Consider the following 18,707-nt stretch of genomic DNA (forward strand, 5'->3'; position numbering starts at 1 on the left):
GACATATTTGTTTATTGGTAGTCTTAAACTCTACGTATCATCATCGACGCATACTTCAATGAATACCTGGATCCCTTCCAATTTTCCCACTGTATCAGGTCATTATCAGTGATCCCTTTCTTGTTGTTTGCGTACGAAAAAGTAAAGCAAACCATTTCACACCTATTAAACCACCATCCACCTCCATCCCTCTTGAGTTGTGTTGAACAATTTGTAGAATCCTTATCGTTATCATTATCAGATGTTGTGAATCTCTGACCGTTATGATTTCCCGCTGCAAATGCATCAGCTGGAAGTACAATATTACAGCTACGATACAGGATGTGCATACTATTTCTTATGAATATTGTTTATATCTTTTTTTCGTTTTATTTTATCAGTTTATTTTTAATTCTTATAGCCAATGACTGATTGCTAGAGTGGTTCAGAATGATTGTTTTACGCTGCATTATCTTCATGGTATATTGCAAATGACACTCATATGTGTTTGACATTCTAATACTAGAACTAAACTAGAGGCTACTAAGAGCCTGTGTCGTTCACCTCGGTCTACGTGCAAATCAAACAAAGGACACACATTACAGACAAGAATAGAATTCTTACAAAATTATTTTTTTTGATAATGATGACTTGTTCGTTTATCTAAATTCATCGAACATTCTTGCTATGGGTTGTCTGGTGAGTCTGAAAATTTCATGACAGTAAGATCTTCACTCGATGAACATTTTATTACAAGTCAGACTTACTCTACATGGTTTAGTTTCAGAGATATAAGCCAAATCTGCCTTTTGCCCCATGTTATATATTTAACTATGTCGGCCATTTTGGTTGATTGCCGTGGTTATTGGATAATTTTTAAAACTAGTTACCTAAGGATGATTTAGGCAATGATTGATTGAATTTGGCGTAGTAGTTTCAGAGTAGAAGACTTTTGTAAAGATTAAGAAAATTAATGAAAATTTCTATCGATAATGACTTTGGCCTAGTATTTTAAGAAAAAAAGGCTATAGAAAAGTTTCCAAAAGTTACGAAAATGTGAATAATTGATATCAAACGACAATAAATCTTTATTGGGTCAATTGACAGTTTTTTTTTCATATTCTCTTATTTGTAGATCTCACTTTGCTAAACATTATTGCTGTTTATAAAGTTAAACTCTACCTATTATAATATTCAAGATTATAAAAACCCCCCCCCCCCCAAAAAAAAAACATGAAATTACCAATGGGTTGTCTGATGCGTCTAAAAATTTCATGACAGTTAAATCTTCCCCCGATGAACATTTTAACATATGTCAGACTTACTCTTCATGATGTAGCTTCAGAGATATAAGCCAAATCTGCATTTTACCCCTATGTTCTATTTTTAGATGATTTAGATCATATTTGATTGAATTTGAAGCAATAGATCAGATTAGAAGACTATTGTAAAGATAACGAAAATCAATGAAAAATTTTGAAAAAAAGTAAAGAGCAATAACTCTTTATAGGGTCAATTGACAATTTTGGTCACTTGACTTATTTGTAGATCTTACTTTGCTGCACATGTGTTCTGTTTTCCCACGTAGTTGTTGTAACATCTTAACTGTCGTCACCTTTAGAACTTAAGAGTTGTGCCAGTTCATATCGCACATTACTATTTCTATTTTGGCACGTCTTTGCAGTCTTTGCGTCGTGTTTGGAAATTTTAAAATGGTACTAGCGCCTTGTGTATAAATTTCAAGATTGTGATAGTTTTATAATTAGAATAGATGGCTTGATTCATTTTACATCGTGATCATAATGATGAAGGATATCTGTTATCCGAAATGTCTAACATTTGTTTGTTTTATTGTTATTTTTTTATGATGTTTCATCCTTTTAGTATTGTGATATTTAAAAGAGATGGTCGAAAGATACCAGAGGAACAGTCAAACTCATCAATCAAAAATATACTGTTATACTGTTATACCACTGTCCTAGGTAAGGGGAGAGTTGGGATGGATCCCGCTAACATGTTTAACCCCACAACATTCTGTATGTTTGTGCTTGTCCCAAGTCAGGAGCCTTTAATTCAGTGGTTGTCTTTTAATTATGTGTTACATATTTGTTTTTCGTTCATTAATTTACATTAATTAGGCCGTTAGTTTTCGTTTGAATTGTTTTACATTGTCATTTCTGTGTCTTTTATACCTGACTATGCGGTATTGTATTTTCTCACTGTTGAAGGCCGTGCAGTGACCTATAGCTGTTAATTTTTGTGCCATTTTGGTTTCTTGTGGAGAGTTGTCTCATTGACAGTCATACCACATCTTCTTTTTTTATATTGACATGCCATGGCTAGAAATGAAAATGACAACAAACGAATAATAATACACACAAAAAAAAAACCCATAGAAATGGAAAGTTCACCATTGTGAAGCTTTAATCATCACGTTTGTCGTAAAGTTTTGTTTTCAACAGACCATCATTGTCAATTTATAGACGTAAGTCAAGATATGAGGCAGACTGAACTTTATCTGTTGTATCCATTATCTCTAATTCTATATAAAATGATCTATAAATAAAACTAAGTAAAGTCATTTGTGACATCAGCCATTGATGTTATTCCATACTAGTTCTTGAACGATTAAATCGCACCACTAAATTTTGATATGCATCGGTTTTATTTTGGAGTTATTTTGATACCAGATCTACTTACGTACGTTACCGGTAAAACCACCAATAGTCAACTTGTATTTAGACAAGGCATCTCCAACCTTGAAAGTGGTATATTTAGCAAACTTTCTATCCCCTTTGAAGTTTTGCATGTCAACACGCATTTCAGTCTTACCAATTGATGTCAATGTATGTAAATACCTATTTCCTAGAAAATTATATAGTAAATTAATATCATTAAAAAATGGATTTCTAATATAAGGTACAGTATAATTGTATTGTATTGTGATTGTGCAGAGATACGTATATTGCAACAATGTTGCTTTCGTAATTCAGCAATTTTACAAACAATTTGATAAAAAAAACACCGATGTAAGTAGTTCAGTTCTTTTGTACTGACACTTATATAACGTTTTGATTTTATATTATAATTAGCTATGATAAATAGAATTAATAAAGGCAACAGTAGTATACCGCTGTTCGAAATACATAAATCGATTCATAAAAAAACAAATCCGGATTACAAGCAAAAACTGAGGGCAACGCATCAAATATAAGAGGAGAAAATAAATTCAAATTAAGGAATATGTCACTTTCCTACATAGCCTATAAAGTTCAAATCTGTTTCGGATTTTCATATGATTAACTGTCACATTTCTCATCTGGTTGAGTCTTTACTTTAATTTTTTGTTTCTAAAAAAGGAGAAGAAATACAAAAATCTAATTACATAAGTCCATTCCTGGTTCTTATGACAACTGCGGATCATGATTGAACTCAAAACAAAGTGACACAGATCGATTGTTATTTGTAATACTATAAACATCATTAACATTTCTCCAAAGATAAAAACAGATTCATGTAAATCAAATTTCAAAAAGTCTCTTGTTAAGGATATACGCAACACAATTCATCAGTTGTAAAGCTTATACCATCTACAAGACACAAGTTTACTGTCAGAACCTCAAATCTATTTACGAATGAAATGGTAAAAGCTACTGTTCAGGAAAATTACTACATTCTTTGTTTTCGGGATGGTTCGGTGCAACAATGCCTATGACATTATGTCTTATCTTAAAAATACGATTTCGATACACAGAGTAAACAAATGAAACAATTTATATTTGTGAGACTGATTACACATTATTATAAGAGAAATAATTGTCGGTATCGAGTGTTCAAATTAGACTTACCTAACCAAAATTCTTTATCAAGGTTTCCAAAACCATTTTCATATTCAATCCATTTTTTATTGAAATCCTGTGATCCATCCATTCGTCTAACAAGCACCTTTAATGAAAACAGAGTAATGTACAAACATTAACATTTATAGCACCAGCTTAGGTTTTGAAAATATAGATATAGAATATAGATATGATGAGTTTTATATGATATTTTTCAAATTGAGACATTGAAATTTTCTAACTTAAATCGCGAACCGTGCCGATTATTCAAAACTTAATTGTCGAGAGTGAATAAATATCGTTTCTAAAAGGATATTACCAATATACAGACACAATAAATCCTTCCATTTGAATAATCTGCCAAACAAATGCGCTCCTTCTATGTGACGTCTGAATGATTATTTCATGAAGTGACAATTGAAAATTCAGAGGAAAGCAAGAAATTAACGCCATAACCGAAATTTGACCAATGAAGGACTGTGATCAAACGAACCACATGTTGATTAAATATAGATTCTATCCCTGCATCGAGTGTGATACGATATTTATCCACTCGAGACAGTTAAATTTTCAAATGTAAAACGCGAGGCTCGCCGAGCGTTTTAAGTATTTAAAATGTAACTGTCGAGAGGGAATAAATATCGTATTACACGATATTTGGTGGTGGAATCTGTTTTTCTAATGGTTTTCAAACAATATGCAGGCAATCTTATTCCTTCTTTGCGACTAACCTGCAAAAAGATGTGTTCTTTCTATGTGACGTCTTCAGGCATGGTCGCCTTTTTTCATGTAGTGACAATAGGAAATTCAGAGGAAATCAAGAAAATTCGACGTCATAATCGGATTTTAACCAATGAAGAACTGAGATCAAACGAACCACACGTTGATTAAATTTTTTGATACAATGGGTGCAGAAAGGGATAAATTAACAAGGAATTAGAGAAATAAAAATAATCAACAGGCTGGGTCAGGAAAAGGATAACTCGTATTTTAATTAGAGACATATTGATATAATTGTCTTTGATGAAGATATCTATCTCTCCGTAATTCGATTTTATTAATTCTAGTCTATAATTATATATTACTCATATTTTCATTAGATTAATTTCAAGATAGGAGTATTTCCTTGTGTCAAATAAATGCTTTATCTTGAAAGTTGCCTAGTATTGCTATCGATAAATAGAATACCTGGAATGTTTTAAGGATTTATCAAAGTGAGTTGACCCTTTGTTACCAGTAAAACTGCAAATAACACGTCATAAATTGAAATAAAACAAAACTGCTGACCTATCATGTGAACCAGCATTAAAGTCCTTAAATTTTTCAATTTGTTTTCTTGTTACAGTAGTTCTTTTTCATGTAAAGTTTCCTATTGTTAAAATTCTGTCAGTAGCAGCGAAGAGTACGATTCATATTAAATTTTAAAATAAATGATCAAACGAATTTCTTTTTTTACAATATTAATTTCTTCCAATAACGTTCTTTCGACAGTATTAAACACATCATTACAACGTTAGCACAATATGTGCCAATCAAATAAAACCCTAAACTCACTGTCCAGCGTCCACCATCAGTCTTCATGTCACAATAAACTTTGACTCCTCTTCCTCTAGTCGGGTATATCGTATAAACACCACTGGTATCACGATTCGGTTCTAAATCAGAGCAGTCCTTTGGTCTACGCACTGTCAATTTATGCATTTTGAACATAACTAGCTAAGATATGACGTGAATAGAAATTTAAGACAAATCTAACTATAACATTTGCAAAATTTAATGTAAATATACTTAAAAGAGGGACGAAAGATACCAAAAGGGACAGTCAAACTCATAAATGTAAAACAAACTGACAACGCCATGGCAAAAAATGAAAAAGACAAACAAAAAAACAGCACACATGACACAACATAGAAAACTAAAAAAGAAACAACACGAACCCCCCAAAAAACTCAGGTGCTCCGGAAGGGTAAGCAGATCCTGCTCCACATGTGGCACCCGTCGTGTTGCTTATGTGATAACAAATCCGGTAAATAGTCTAATTCGGTAGGTCACATTCATGAAAGGGAAGGGGATTGTAGTTACGACGTAAGGAACATATACTTAATTATATGTGACTTTGATTTAACGTAACTTTTGACGAATTATATATATGAATACAATTAAAATTAGCTAAACAAAACATTACGATAACGCCCATTATTCAACCGTCTTCACTTTATACATGTTAGATAAAAAAAAAATATTTTATTTTTTTGGTTGTTGAAAATATGTATCGTCTATAAAATCCGAAACCTGGTCTTATTGTTGTGTTTGAATATACATTTTGTAAATCTAACTTGATATAATCTTGTAAATATCAAACTTGGCGATTTCAACTATTTATTCCTATTTTATTTTTTCTGAACAAAAAGGTCTATCATATATCTACATGTATTTACTACATTAAAACAAACAAAATGTATACAAAAATATTGCAAACCTGAAGGAGAAATTGATCTGTATTTTCCAGTTGCAAGAATGTCAAGAACACGTTTAGCAGTTTCACCATAAAAACAAACTCCTTAAATATTAATGAACATAGTGAATTACCAGTTATAAATCATCATTTAAAAATTGTGATCAATATTAACGAAATATTTGCAGTAAATTCCGAATTTTCACAAATATATATTCACATTTGATTTATACTTTTGCCAAATATTGCTTTTGTAACCATCATATACACATGTAACTCATATATTTTAATACATTATTGTCAGATGGAGTGTAGATTCAAATAGTATTCTTAATATAATTTGTCCCAGTAACGTCCTAGGATCGATCGTAGAAAAATAACGTTTGATATGTAGGTAAATTTTGCCTAATTTTTTTTGTAAACTATTAATAATTGATAATACCAGAATCTGAGGTTGTTGTCAATGAGTCCACTGTCAAACTCCAAGATACTAGAATACAAGAAATTAGAAGTGATGACATCTTTGACAATTAATATCAAGAATGGAATATTCCGTCTGAACATAATTTCTATTTTTACATATAAAACATAATTTTTGTTCGCGTGACACTAATTAAGTAACAGATGGTAAAAGTAAACCTTTGCAATGAGCCAAAAAAAAAAAAGAAAAAAAGATCTCTATCAAAATAGAATATTCATACAATGTCACATATACATTTCGCATTAAATGTACCTATTTTTACCGCACCAGATGTGTATTTTGACAATAAATGTCACTTCAGTGATTAAATAGGTAAATTTATTTTAAAAGTTAAAAAACTTAAAAAACAAATAGCTCATAAACCACAACGTATATCTCTAGCCGGTCTATGACCCAAAGACTTGCATGAGAGATGCATTCCTTAATTCAAATAATGTTTAGCATTACGCTATATTACAATACAATGATTTTATTGTCAAGAAAAGACTGAGAAGAGTACACCGTCTTAATGTAACGATCATTTAAGATTCATAGATAAAGGCACACAGACGGAAAAGATCCTAAATAAACAAATTGTTTCATGTTGTGGTTTTGATGATGCTTTCATTGTTTACATGAACGCCCAGCGTGCGTAATTTTTTATTGTGTTCGGTACAACTTAAATTGTTACATGATTCCATCAACATTTATATTAATGATTACGATGTATTTTTCCTTGGTAAGACGTGGATAAAAGAATAAATTGTTATATGATTCCATTAACATTTCTATTAATGATTACAATGTATTTTTCCTTAGTAAGACGTGGATAGAAGAATATAACTTGATAGTTATAAATGGTTCTCGTCATGAACGTGCACCCTGTTGAAAACTTCGTAACTGGAATATAAATACTAGAAATGAAAGTCAGCATTTTTTTTTTTTACATCTGATGTTTATAAAGTATACAAGTTCACGGTATGTTTACGTTGCCCGCCTCCAATTCGAAACAGATAGTTTTTACCAAAAATATTTCACTTGAACAGCATGGAATTTGCCTTCAATTTCAACATTATAATTTTTATAGAACTAACCACAAAATGGAAAGATGTTATAAAAACAACGTGCTTATTTGCCTAAATAAAAGTGTTTCAATAACATGGATGTATACAACAGACCTCTCTAATATAAAGAAAAGCAGTATCTTATACTTACCAAGAATTACCAGAATACAACAAAACAAACTGAACTACAGTTTGGACATTGTTTCCTTCCCCCAAACTGTCAATATGACTGCTTCATCTGCAAAGATGTAATATATATGTTAAAAATGGTCCTTTTTAAATCTCTAGATGTTTTTAATAAATTACGTTTAACATTAAACATTTGAACAGATCATACTTATTTGAAATGACAATACGCATATTTAAAGGAAAGAACTCCAGACAAGTTTAAATACATCTTATAAAAACTCGTATTAAACTTATATCAAGACATTACTTCAACTTACTTTCTCATGATTATATGTATCGCAAAAACAAAATAATACTACAAAGTACTAAAATCGAAAAAATCCTTTAAATTTTATCCATCCTACAGTCAAAAACTGGTTTTTGTTGGAATATGCTTAGGTTTTTATAAGACAAACATATTTTAATTATTTTGAACTGTTCCTTTGTTATCTTGTCTTTCCTTTTTAACAAAGAGCAATGTTATATAGTTTATCAATCATCAAAAAACAACAAGGGAAAATATATTTATTTATATAATACAACAGAAGATGTTTACCCTGCAGAATTAAGAGGGTATCATACTGAAAACTTACTCATTATCTGAAATATACCATTAAGTAGTTCATATTCTTATAAAAGGTTTAATCAGAAGTAGCGAATTCATTTTAATTCATTGTATATTTTTGGTATTTCTATATTTAAATTTGTTGTTAAGTTAGTAAAAAAGAGGCTGAAAATTTAACTTTACTTTCATTTTTAAAGTAATTGACTGTTTTGAAAGCAAACTATCCTTAATGTGTTGTGAACAGATATATCATGTTAAGGAGGGGTATTTGCGAAAAATACCAGTCGAGAGAATGTTAAATTTCACGAGCCGTAAGGCGATGGAAATTCATTCTCAAGACTGGTATTTTTCGCAAATACCCCTCAAGAACATGATATATCTGTTTAATTATACCGAATGTTAATGTACTAAAACGCATTGATGATCGTGACGTTACAAGCGTCCAGTCGGATAGAGTATTTCTTGGTAAATACCACGGCAGAGAGGGTAAAATAGGCATATCCTTTTAGCAAATACCCCGGCGGCGTTAAAAATGAACGATATTCATTTGATAACAGTAAATTGGTGAAAAATACACTGGCTATCAACCAATCAAAACCCCGGATTCTTACATAAGGTGTAATTATGTTAAATATACCCTGTAATAAAACGATCAAATAATCACTACATTACTTTTGAATGGTGTGCTAACAGCATTACAAAAACAATTAAAATTATAATAAACATATTGATAATGGATGATAAGAAAGACAGCTTTTTTTAACACACAATAAATTAAAAATGCATTTAACTAATATGCATTGAGACAAACGATTTTTAAAGAGTTAACTAGAGAAAATGATAATTGTATAAGATGTAGAGATGATTCCAAATTGAATTTCATTTTTAGATAATAAAACAGTTTTATAGTTATATCATTCGTAAAATAGTAGTACGTAGTGTATCTTGTTGAAATAGAGATCCATTAATGTTTTGTCGAAGAGGTAAACGTGTACTCCAAGTTAATTTATTCTGAAGCATATTTGCCATTTAATCTGAATATGCTATAAAAATAAGCTTGGAACTAGATTAAAAAAACAACCCCAACATATATGTTAAAGTGATAAACAATTCTGCGAACATCAATTTTTGAAAAATTTATGTTCAAAGTTTTTTATTTTTTACATAATTATGTTTTGTTTTCAATACAAATCTTATATTAATTTAGGCTGGCATATCATTAGCTCATCTGACCCTGAAACACTCCAAATGAGCTTTGGTTGTCGCAATGCGGTGTCCGTCAATGTTCAGTTACTACGAACCCCTCTAAAACTACGTCGTCAAATTTAACCAAACTAGGCCAGAATATGTTATGCCCAACATGGCAACAAATAAATCATAGACTGAGGTAAATTGCAAGTTTTGTCTTCTATCTTGAAAACATGACAGGACAAAACTGGCGGGATCCACCTACTGATAGTTTTATGTCAAAACGATCAGAAGTCTTCTTAAAGGCGTTATGACCCTTGATTGAGGAATTTACAGATTTTGCATTTTTGTCTTTTATTTTGAAAACAGTTATACCTGTTATAGATAAAGATATGTTTTAATAGAAAACGCGATCAGAAAGACAATATCTACAAATAATTCATACATCGCCGAATTCGTAATACTACGATATTTTTAATTACCACAGTTTTGCATATTAATGCAGTATCTGAAAAATGTATTATAAAGCTAGAAACATTCAAGGACCAAAAAGGTCAGGGAGACAAAATCAACAAGATCAAAATTGCTAGACAACTCCTTGTCGGAGTTCTTTCTACTTAATGATGATTTTTACCCTATTATCTTGCAAACAGTAAAGAGAGTTTGAACTGTTAATTTCTGGTTATTGATAGTGTCAGCTTGTTGTCTATATGTAGTTTTTCAGGTATGCTTAAATACTTTCAAGGCGGGCTAAGCGATTTACAATGACTGATCGAGAATTTTTTTTCCGCTTTTGTCCATTGGGAAAAGGAAAAAAAGCACAAAAAAACTTAAGTAATCTAAATACGTTCATTACTGATTGAACTATCCAATCAGATGGATTGTATACATGTTGTTGTAAATTAACAATCACATCTTTACTGATGCACCTGTCAGTTCCCAAGATAGGCTTAATTTTAAATTTAAAAGTGTTTATTTGCATGAGGCATGTTATTTGAAAAAGCGTGGGATATGACTTTTCATATATAGAAATTATATTGAGAATAATGTCCGCAAGACATTTTATTTAATTTTAGTAAAAATCAGAGAAAACATTTGTGTTTACTTCATCAATAAATTATGTTATTTTATTAGGTATTCATTTTCAAACTTAATTTCCCTAGGGTAAAGTAGTCTTAAGAATTAAAGTGCAACTTTATCTAAAGATCAATGGGTTGAAATTAATCGTACTGCCATCTTAAATTACTAGCCCTTTACACAACTGTAATATTTCGTTTGCTTTCATGACAAAGAACCTATGTTTTGTTAGTTAATAATGTAGGCCAAGTGAGATAAAAACTTACTCACAACCAATTAATCAAAAACTTTTCTCAAAGAGTTTTTTTTTAATTTTTTTTTATCTTTGGAATCACAACATATACAGTTACTGTTTTACTGCAACAGATATGCATTTCTACAATTAATTCTCTTTATTTGAGCATGTTGACAATTAACCGGGTTTGTTATAACACGAACAACACGACGGGCACCACATGTGGAGCAGGATCTGCTTACCCTTCCAGAGTACCAGAGATCTCCCCCGGTTTTTGTGGTTTTTGTGTTGCTTATTCTTATTTTTCTCTGTTGTGTGTTGTGTTCTATTATTTGTCTGTTTGTCTTTTTTTAACCATGGCGTTGTCGGTTAATTTTTTATCTATGAGTTTGACTGTCCCTCTGATATCTTTCGCCCCTCTTTGAGAAAAGGTTTTGATTAATTGGTTGTGGCCAGGTGAGATAAAAAGTAAGTTTCTATCTCACCTGTCCTACATTCTTTACTAATAATACATAGGTTCTTTGTAATGTATGCTTTTCATATTTATCAACTTTAACCAGATGGATATGTTTTTTAAAATATATTTAAAGAATTCTTATTTAATACAGCAAAATTATCAGCAATGTTGGTATGTTTAATTTGTCTAATTCGTTTTATTGAGCTGCAGTGCTCTTTCATTAAATTATCCCATCCAGGCACTTTATCAGATGCACTTTATCATTGTCTTTCAAAGACAGAAAATGTCTATTCATAATTGGGTTAAGACAAAACTAGTTTTCATGCAATGTAGAGTAAAGTCATTTAGTATACAGGTTGATCGACCTTACACCATCTACTAACATGACTAATGCATGAAATTTTAATAAATTCCCGTCTTTGCAATGCACGAATTGTTTGCATTGAGGATCAGACAGCAACCAGCCAATTGCAAATAAAAGCATTATTAATAAGAATACCATGTAGCTTGTTTTTATCACGTTCAAAATCATTAGGGTGAGCAATACATTTGCATTGTTATTTAATCATTTTATTCTTTACTTCATGATAAGGTATCAATGTTTAAGTAAGGTGTAATTTTATTAGATTAGAAGCTAAATAACCAAAGGGATAGTCAGGCTACATTCTGGAATAACTTGATAAGGCCATGCATTAAAAAGACAAAAGAACAAGCAACAGTATACAAAACCCACCTTAGAAAACTAAAAAAACAACACAATAGTTACTTCAAATCATTGCTTAAAAAAATAATTGATACAAATAATACAAGTTTAAAAAAACTCAAAATAATACAAAATAGTTTAAATACTGTATACCTCAATTTATCTCATACTTTATAAGAAGGCTCCAATTTCGTAGAACGCATGATGGGGTATAAAAATGGAAACCTTTATGAAACGGTTTAATAACCACATCTGCCATTTTATATACCTAATAGAACTTTTTTTTTCAAAATAATTTCATTACATTAATTGTACAATACGTATTTACTAGTTTGAATACAGTTCGACGACAAAACGACTTTACAAATTTGGTATAATCAAGATTTTGGTCTCCCTGTTGAACTGTCAGTTGTATGATATTGTCAGCTTATGGGTTGTTTCGGTTGCATTTTCAATAACTCATCATATATACCAGGATTGACTTTTTTTTATTTTCGCAAGACGCGCGTTTCGTCTACAAAAGACTTATTAGTGACGTAATTAGGTCTTTCCACCTTTCCGTGGAAAGACCTCTTGATTTTGTTCTGATTATTATTATTAGGTCTTTCCACCTTTCCCTGGAAAGACCTATTGATTTTGTTCTGATTATTAAGTCTTTCCACTTTTCTGTGGAAAGACTTATTGTTTTTCTTCTGATTATAATTAAGTCTTTTCACTTTTTTGTGAAAAGACTTATTGTATTTCTTCTGATTATTATTATTAAGTCTTTCCACTTTTCTGTGGAAAGACTTATTGTTTTTGTTCTGATTATTATTTTTTTTTTCTTCCGCCTAATTTTGTTCTTGCGATAAATATTGATTTTGCAATATGTCGCTTAGATATTTTTTATGTAGTATCGTACAGTGTATGCGCTTTTAAATTTCACCCTGCTAAGCCGAACCATTTTCTTTGTAAGAGTTATCTCCCTATTCACTGTTTATCATCAGAGTGCATCTCCTTCGAAACAAAAAAAGATATCGACAAAATTCTTTTAGGAGTTATCTACCTTTACGGAATAAATTTGTCGGTATGTTTTTTTAACTCATTAACCGTTAATCATATAACCCTGGAATGTTTTTATTTGAGTCCCATGGGTCCAAAATTAGAAAATGAGGTCAAGGTCAAAGGTCAAGGTCAAGTTCTCAATTGTGACTTTTGCTTGTTTTTGCATTTTCTCTGACACTTTGAAAGATACATATAAAAGAACAAGTGCAAAATGTCTGCTTTATTTTTATGAAGATATGCTACATTATATCTGATACAATTAAATGGCATCTTATAGGAGTTGGTGCCCCTGAAATGTCTTGAAATGAGGTTATTTGATTAAAACTTCAACTAAGTTCATTATAAAGGCATTTGACCTTGTACAAAAGGTAAGGTGACAAATGACCTTGAAAAATGACAACCGGAAATAACCTTGAGAAAACCGGAAGTAGCTTTTTTGCAATTTTTTCATATAAAATTACTCAGAATCCATATATTTTGTCATATAGATACATAAACTGATAACTGAAGACTAAAAATGACATCCAACAAACCGGAAGTGTCTAATTATCTTCCATTCTACATACAAGAGTATATAGAAACTATATATTTTTGGAATCAGTGTGAAAGAAGCTATCATATGAGACCGGAAGTGACATTCATTTCACCGGAAGTAGCATTTTATCTCCCTTACATCACTCAAAAATATAGTTAAACCATTATTTATCGAATTAGTATGAAGAAACTATCTTCTTATCAAAATATCTTTGATGTGGAAAGACTTTCAATTGTTCTCTGAACAATTGGTTTTTAATTTTTTTTTTCTTCCGCCAAATTTTGTTCTTGCGATAAATGTTTGTTTCGCAATATGTCGCTTAGATATTTCTCATATGGTATCGTATAACTAAGGCGCTTTTACATTTCACCCTGCTAAGGCGAACCATTTTCTTTGTAAGAGTTATCTCCCTATTCACTGTTTACCATCAGAGTGCATCTCCTTCGTAACAAAAAAAGATAGCGACAAAATTTTTTTTACAAATTGTTCGTTACATCCTCAGTAATTTTTGGCGTATTTGGATAGAAGCAATTCGATGAAATTTTATAGGAGTTATCTACCTTTACAAAATAAATTTGTCTGTGTGTTTATTTAACTCATAAACAGTTAACAGTATAACCCTGGAATGTTTTTATTTGAGTCCCCTAGGTCCTAACTTAGAAAATGAGGTCAAGGTCAAAGGTCAAGGTCAAGTTCTCAATTGTGACTTTTGCTTGTTTTTGCATTTTCTCCGACACTTTGAAAGATACATATTTAACAACAAGTGCAAAATGTCAGATTTATTGTAATGAAGATATGCTACATTTAGTCTTATACTATTAAATGGCATCTTAGAGGAGTTGTTGCCCCTGAAATGTCTTGATATGAGGTTATTTGATTATTACTTCAACTAAGTTCATTATAAAGGCATTTGACCTTGTACAAAAGGTTAGGTGACAAATGACCTTGAAAAATGAATACCGGAAGTGACCTTGAGAAAACCGGAAGTAGCCTTTTTGCAATTTTTTCATCTAAAAGTACTCAGAATCCATATATTTTGTCATATAGATACATAAACTGATTACTGAAGACTAAACATGACTTCCAACAAACCGGAAGTGGCCAATTATCTCCCATTCTACATACAAAAGTATATAGAAACTATATATTTTTGGAATCAGTGTGAAAGAAGCTATCATATGAGACCGGAAGTGACATTTATTTCACCGGAAGTAGCATATTATCTCCCTTATATCACTCAAAAATATGATTAAACCATTATACATCGCATCAGTATGAAGAAACTACCTTCTTATCCAAATTTCTTTGATGTGGAAAGACTTTCAATTGTTCTCTGAACAATTGGTTTTTAATTATTATTATTATTATTTTTTTTTCTTCGCCTAATTTTTTTCTTGCGTAATTTTGTTGTTTCAAAAGATGTCGCTTAGATATTTGGAATATGATATCGTATACTTTATACGCTTTAAAACTGACAACCGCGCAACTAAATATTTTGCGTTGTAAGAGTTATCTCCCCAAACACTGTTTTTCTTGTGGCCACAACTTCTTTGCAACCGTAAAAGATTACGACAAATTTATTTTACCAAATTGCTCGTTACATCTTCAGGATTAGGAGTTTAGTTTTGACCGAAGCTATCTGGAGACTCCATATGAGAGTTATTCCCCCTTATGTATTTGATATAAGTCATTTGCATTTCTAACTGGTAAACCATAAGTGATAGAAACCTAGGGTCTTTTGATTTGAGATCCTTGGTCTAAAAAAATGAAAATTAGGTCAGGGTCAAAGGTCAAGGTCATATTCTTAATTTTTGAATTTGGCTGATTTTCGATTGTTTTCAAACACTGTATAACATATCGACCAATTTTTTTTTTACTAAATTGTTAGTTGCAACATGTCCTTACTTGTATATTTTGATTGAAAGGGTGTGCAGACAATAAATGGAGAGTTTTTGCCCATCTTACATTTAGAATTACGCGTAAAGTGATATTACTCTTTAACCAAACATATTAAAGACCTAGGGTCTTTTGATTTAAAGTCCTTGGTTTGTGACCTTGAAATTGAGGTCAAGGTGATAGGTTAATAGGACGTTCTAGATTTTGACCTTTGCTTTAAATTCATATTAATACATCATAAAGCAATAGGAACTAACATTTTAAACTGATTTTTCATATTTCAATATCAAAATAGATCTTTACTTGTGGAAAGACCTTCAATTGTTCTCTGAACAATTGGTTTTTAATTTTTTCTTTCTTCGGCCAAATTTTATTCTTGCGATAAACATTTGTTTCTCAATATGTCGCTTAGATATTTGTTATATGATATCGAACAGTTTATGCGCTTTTGAAATTTACCCTGGGTAACCGAATACTTTTCTTTGTAGGAGTTATCTCCCCAAACACTGTTTTCCTTGTGTCCACGACTTCTTTGCAACCGTAAAAGATTACGACAAATTTATTTTACAAAATTGCTCGTTATATCCTTCTCATGATTTGTCCTTTTTTGACGGAAGCGATATGTACGCTCCATATGAGAGTTACTTCCCCTTATGCATTTGATATAAGTGATATGCATTTCTATCTTGTAAACCATAAGTGATAGAGACCGAGGATCTTTTGATTTGAGGTCCTTGGTCCAAAAAATGAAAATTAGGTCAAGGTCAAAGGTCAAGGTCATATTCTAATTTTTGAATTTGGCTTATTTTCACTCATTTTCATTAACCTTATAAGATATCGACAAATTATTTTGACTAAATTGTTAGTTGCGACATGTCGTAACTTAATAATTTTAGTTGAAAGGGTGCGTAGACAATGAATGGAAGTTTTCGCCCCTATCATATCTAAAATTATATGTAAAGTGATATAACTTACTAACCATACATATTAGAGACCTAGGGTCTTTTGACTTGAGGTGCTCAGTTTGTGACCTTGAAATTGCGGTCAAGGTCATAGGTTAATTTTACGTTCTAGATTTTGACCTTTGCTTTAAATTCATATCTATATATCATAAATCCATATGAACTGACATTTTAGACTGATTTTTAACATTTTAATATCAAAATAGATATTAACTGGTGGAAAGACCTTCAATTGTTCTCTGAACAATTGGTTTTTAATTATTTTTTTTTTCTTCCGCCAAATTTTGTTCTTGCGATAAACATTTGTTTCTCAATATGTCGCTTAGATATTTAGAATATAATATCGAACAGTTTATGCGCTTTTGAAATTTACCCTGCTAAACCGAATACTTTTCTTTGTAGGAGTTATCTCCCCAAACACTGTTTTTCTTGTGTCCAGGACTCCTTCGCAACCGTAAAAGATTACGACAAATTTATTTTACAAAATTGCTCGTTATATCCTTCTTATGATTTGTCCTATTTTGACCGAAGCGATATGAACGCTCCATATGAGATATATTTCCCCTTATGCTTTTGATATAAGTGATATGCATTTCTATCTTGTAAACCATAAGTGATAGAGACCGAGGATCTTTTGATTTAAAGTCCTTGGTCCAAAAAAATGAAAATTAGGTCAAGGTCAAAGGTCAAGATCATGTTCTAAGAACAATTGGTTTTTAATTTGTTCTTTGTATTTTGACTTGGGTGTATCTGTTGGTACGCTTTTATTTTCTACCTAAGCGATTAACATTACATGACTATGTATACATATTATTCTGTTACTCGATAACGTGTTCATTTGCCATAAACTGTCCACTCCACGTTGATATAATACACTGTGGTATTGTTTAATTTTTCTATTTATTCTAAGTATATATATATTTAAATAGATAAATACATAAAAAGAGATGAGAGAAAAAAATGTATTTTTATCATATTTAAAAATATGATTATTAATTTATTTGGAACATACAACACATGTTAGTGGATAGTCATTGACATAAGGTCTGAAAGAGCTTGTAATCGATATAAGCGCAATTAATTTATGATTTTATTTGGACATACTCACCAGAATAAACAATACTGAAATTATTATTTGCACATTCCTTTCTTCCCCAAACTGTAAATTTAACATCTACACCTGTTAAAAAAGAAACTGTTAAAAAAAAATAATCAGAAAATATTCTTTCAAATAGGATGAGTTTTCAACTGATTTGCAGTAGGATATGGAATATGTCTTGAATACTCTATATTCTATTTGGCTGAGCCCTTAATCGATGGTGTAAACTGTAACTAAAATGTATAATTATCGTATACTAACAATTTCGTCTCGTTTATCCTTTATCATGATACAGTTTGTAAGATGAATATGCACTGAAGTTATTATGTTTATGAAAACTAATCCATGAGTTTAGTCATAAATAAAAAATATGATATCCTTTTTAAATCATGCAAAACTGTCTCCGCTGTCTGCTAGATATACAAATTACAAAATTAAAGGCTAACTGATAAGCTAGCTTAATAAATGAAGAAAAAAAAATGTTTCTATAATAACAGGCTCTTATGAGCCTGAATCCCTAACCTGTATTTTGATGTTTATAGATTCATACATTTGTAAATGGTTATGTTTGCTTTTCATAAAATATGAATGAGTGGCTTATATATATCATTTAAATGTTATTTTTTTTTCTTCAAACAAATAAATAAATAAAAGATTCTGTTTACCCCAATGTTCCTTTTAAACCATAATGACTATGTTTTTTTTACCCACAGGAAATACAGAAATAAAATACAAAATTTATACTATATACTCTAACACACATTCTCCCAAAGTTTGGCTGAAACTGATTCAGCAGTTCAAAGAATTTTTTTCAATGTAAGCAAACTAGATAAAGAAATTTTATTTAAACAAAAAAGTTGTCTCAAACTTCTGCAAGGGTCAATTGATAATTTTGGTCATCAAACTTATTTGTAGATCTAACTATGCTGAATAGTTTTGCTGTTTTCTGTTCATCTATCTTTAATGATATTAAAGATAATA

General features: G+C 30.8%; 1 protein-coding gene across 1 annotated transcript; it reads right to left on the reverse strand.

The window, feature by feature from the left end:
- On the reverse strand, positions 1-6,793 carry LOC143043251 (ryncolin-1-like). Its single transcript, XM_076215650.1, has 6 exons — positions 6,716-6,793; positions 6,298-6,378; positions 5,373-5,503; positions 3,828-3,924; positions 2,680-2,844; positions 1-289 (listed from the first exon to the last, which is right to left on the reverse strand). The coding sequence occupies exons 3-6, from the start codon at positions 5,397-5,399 to the stop codon at positions 24-26; spliced, it is 555 nt and encodes a 184-aa protein (XP_076071765.1). The 5' UTR covers positions 5,400-5,503; positions 6,298-6,378; positions 6,716-6,793; the 3' UTR covers positions 1-23.
- Between the last annotated feature and the right edge of the window lie 11,914 nt (positions 6,794-18,707).

Source organism: Mytilus galloprovincialis, chromosome 8 (assembly GCF_965363235.1).
Source record: "Mytilus galloprovincialis chromosome 8, xbMytGall1.hap1.1, whole genome shotgun sequence".
Lineage (NCBI taxonomy): Eukaryota > Metazoa > Mollusca > Bivalvia > Mytilida > Mytilidae > Mytilus > Mytilus galloprovincialis.

Excerpts from the sequence above, each read along its gene's own strand:
- LOC143043251 (XM_076215650.1), bottom strand. The coding sequence starts at position 5,399 with ATGAAGACTGATGGTGGACGCTGGACA. Across the intron at positions 2,845-3,827 it reads TGATAAAGAATTTTGGTTAG|GAAATAGGTATTTACATACA; the intron begins GTAAGTCTAATT and ends ATAATTTTCTAG. Across the intron at positions 290-2,679 it reads TGGTTTTACCGGTAACGTAC|CTGATGCATTTGCAGCGGGA; the intron begins GTAAGTAGATCT and ends TTGTACTTCCAG.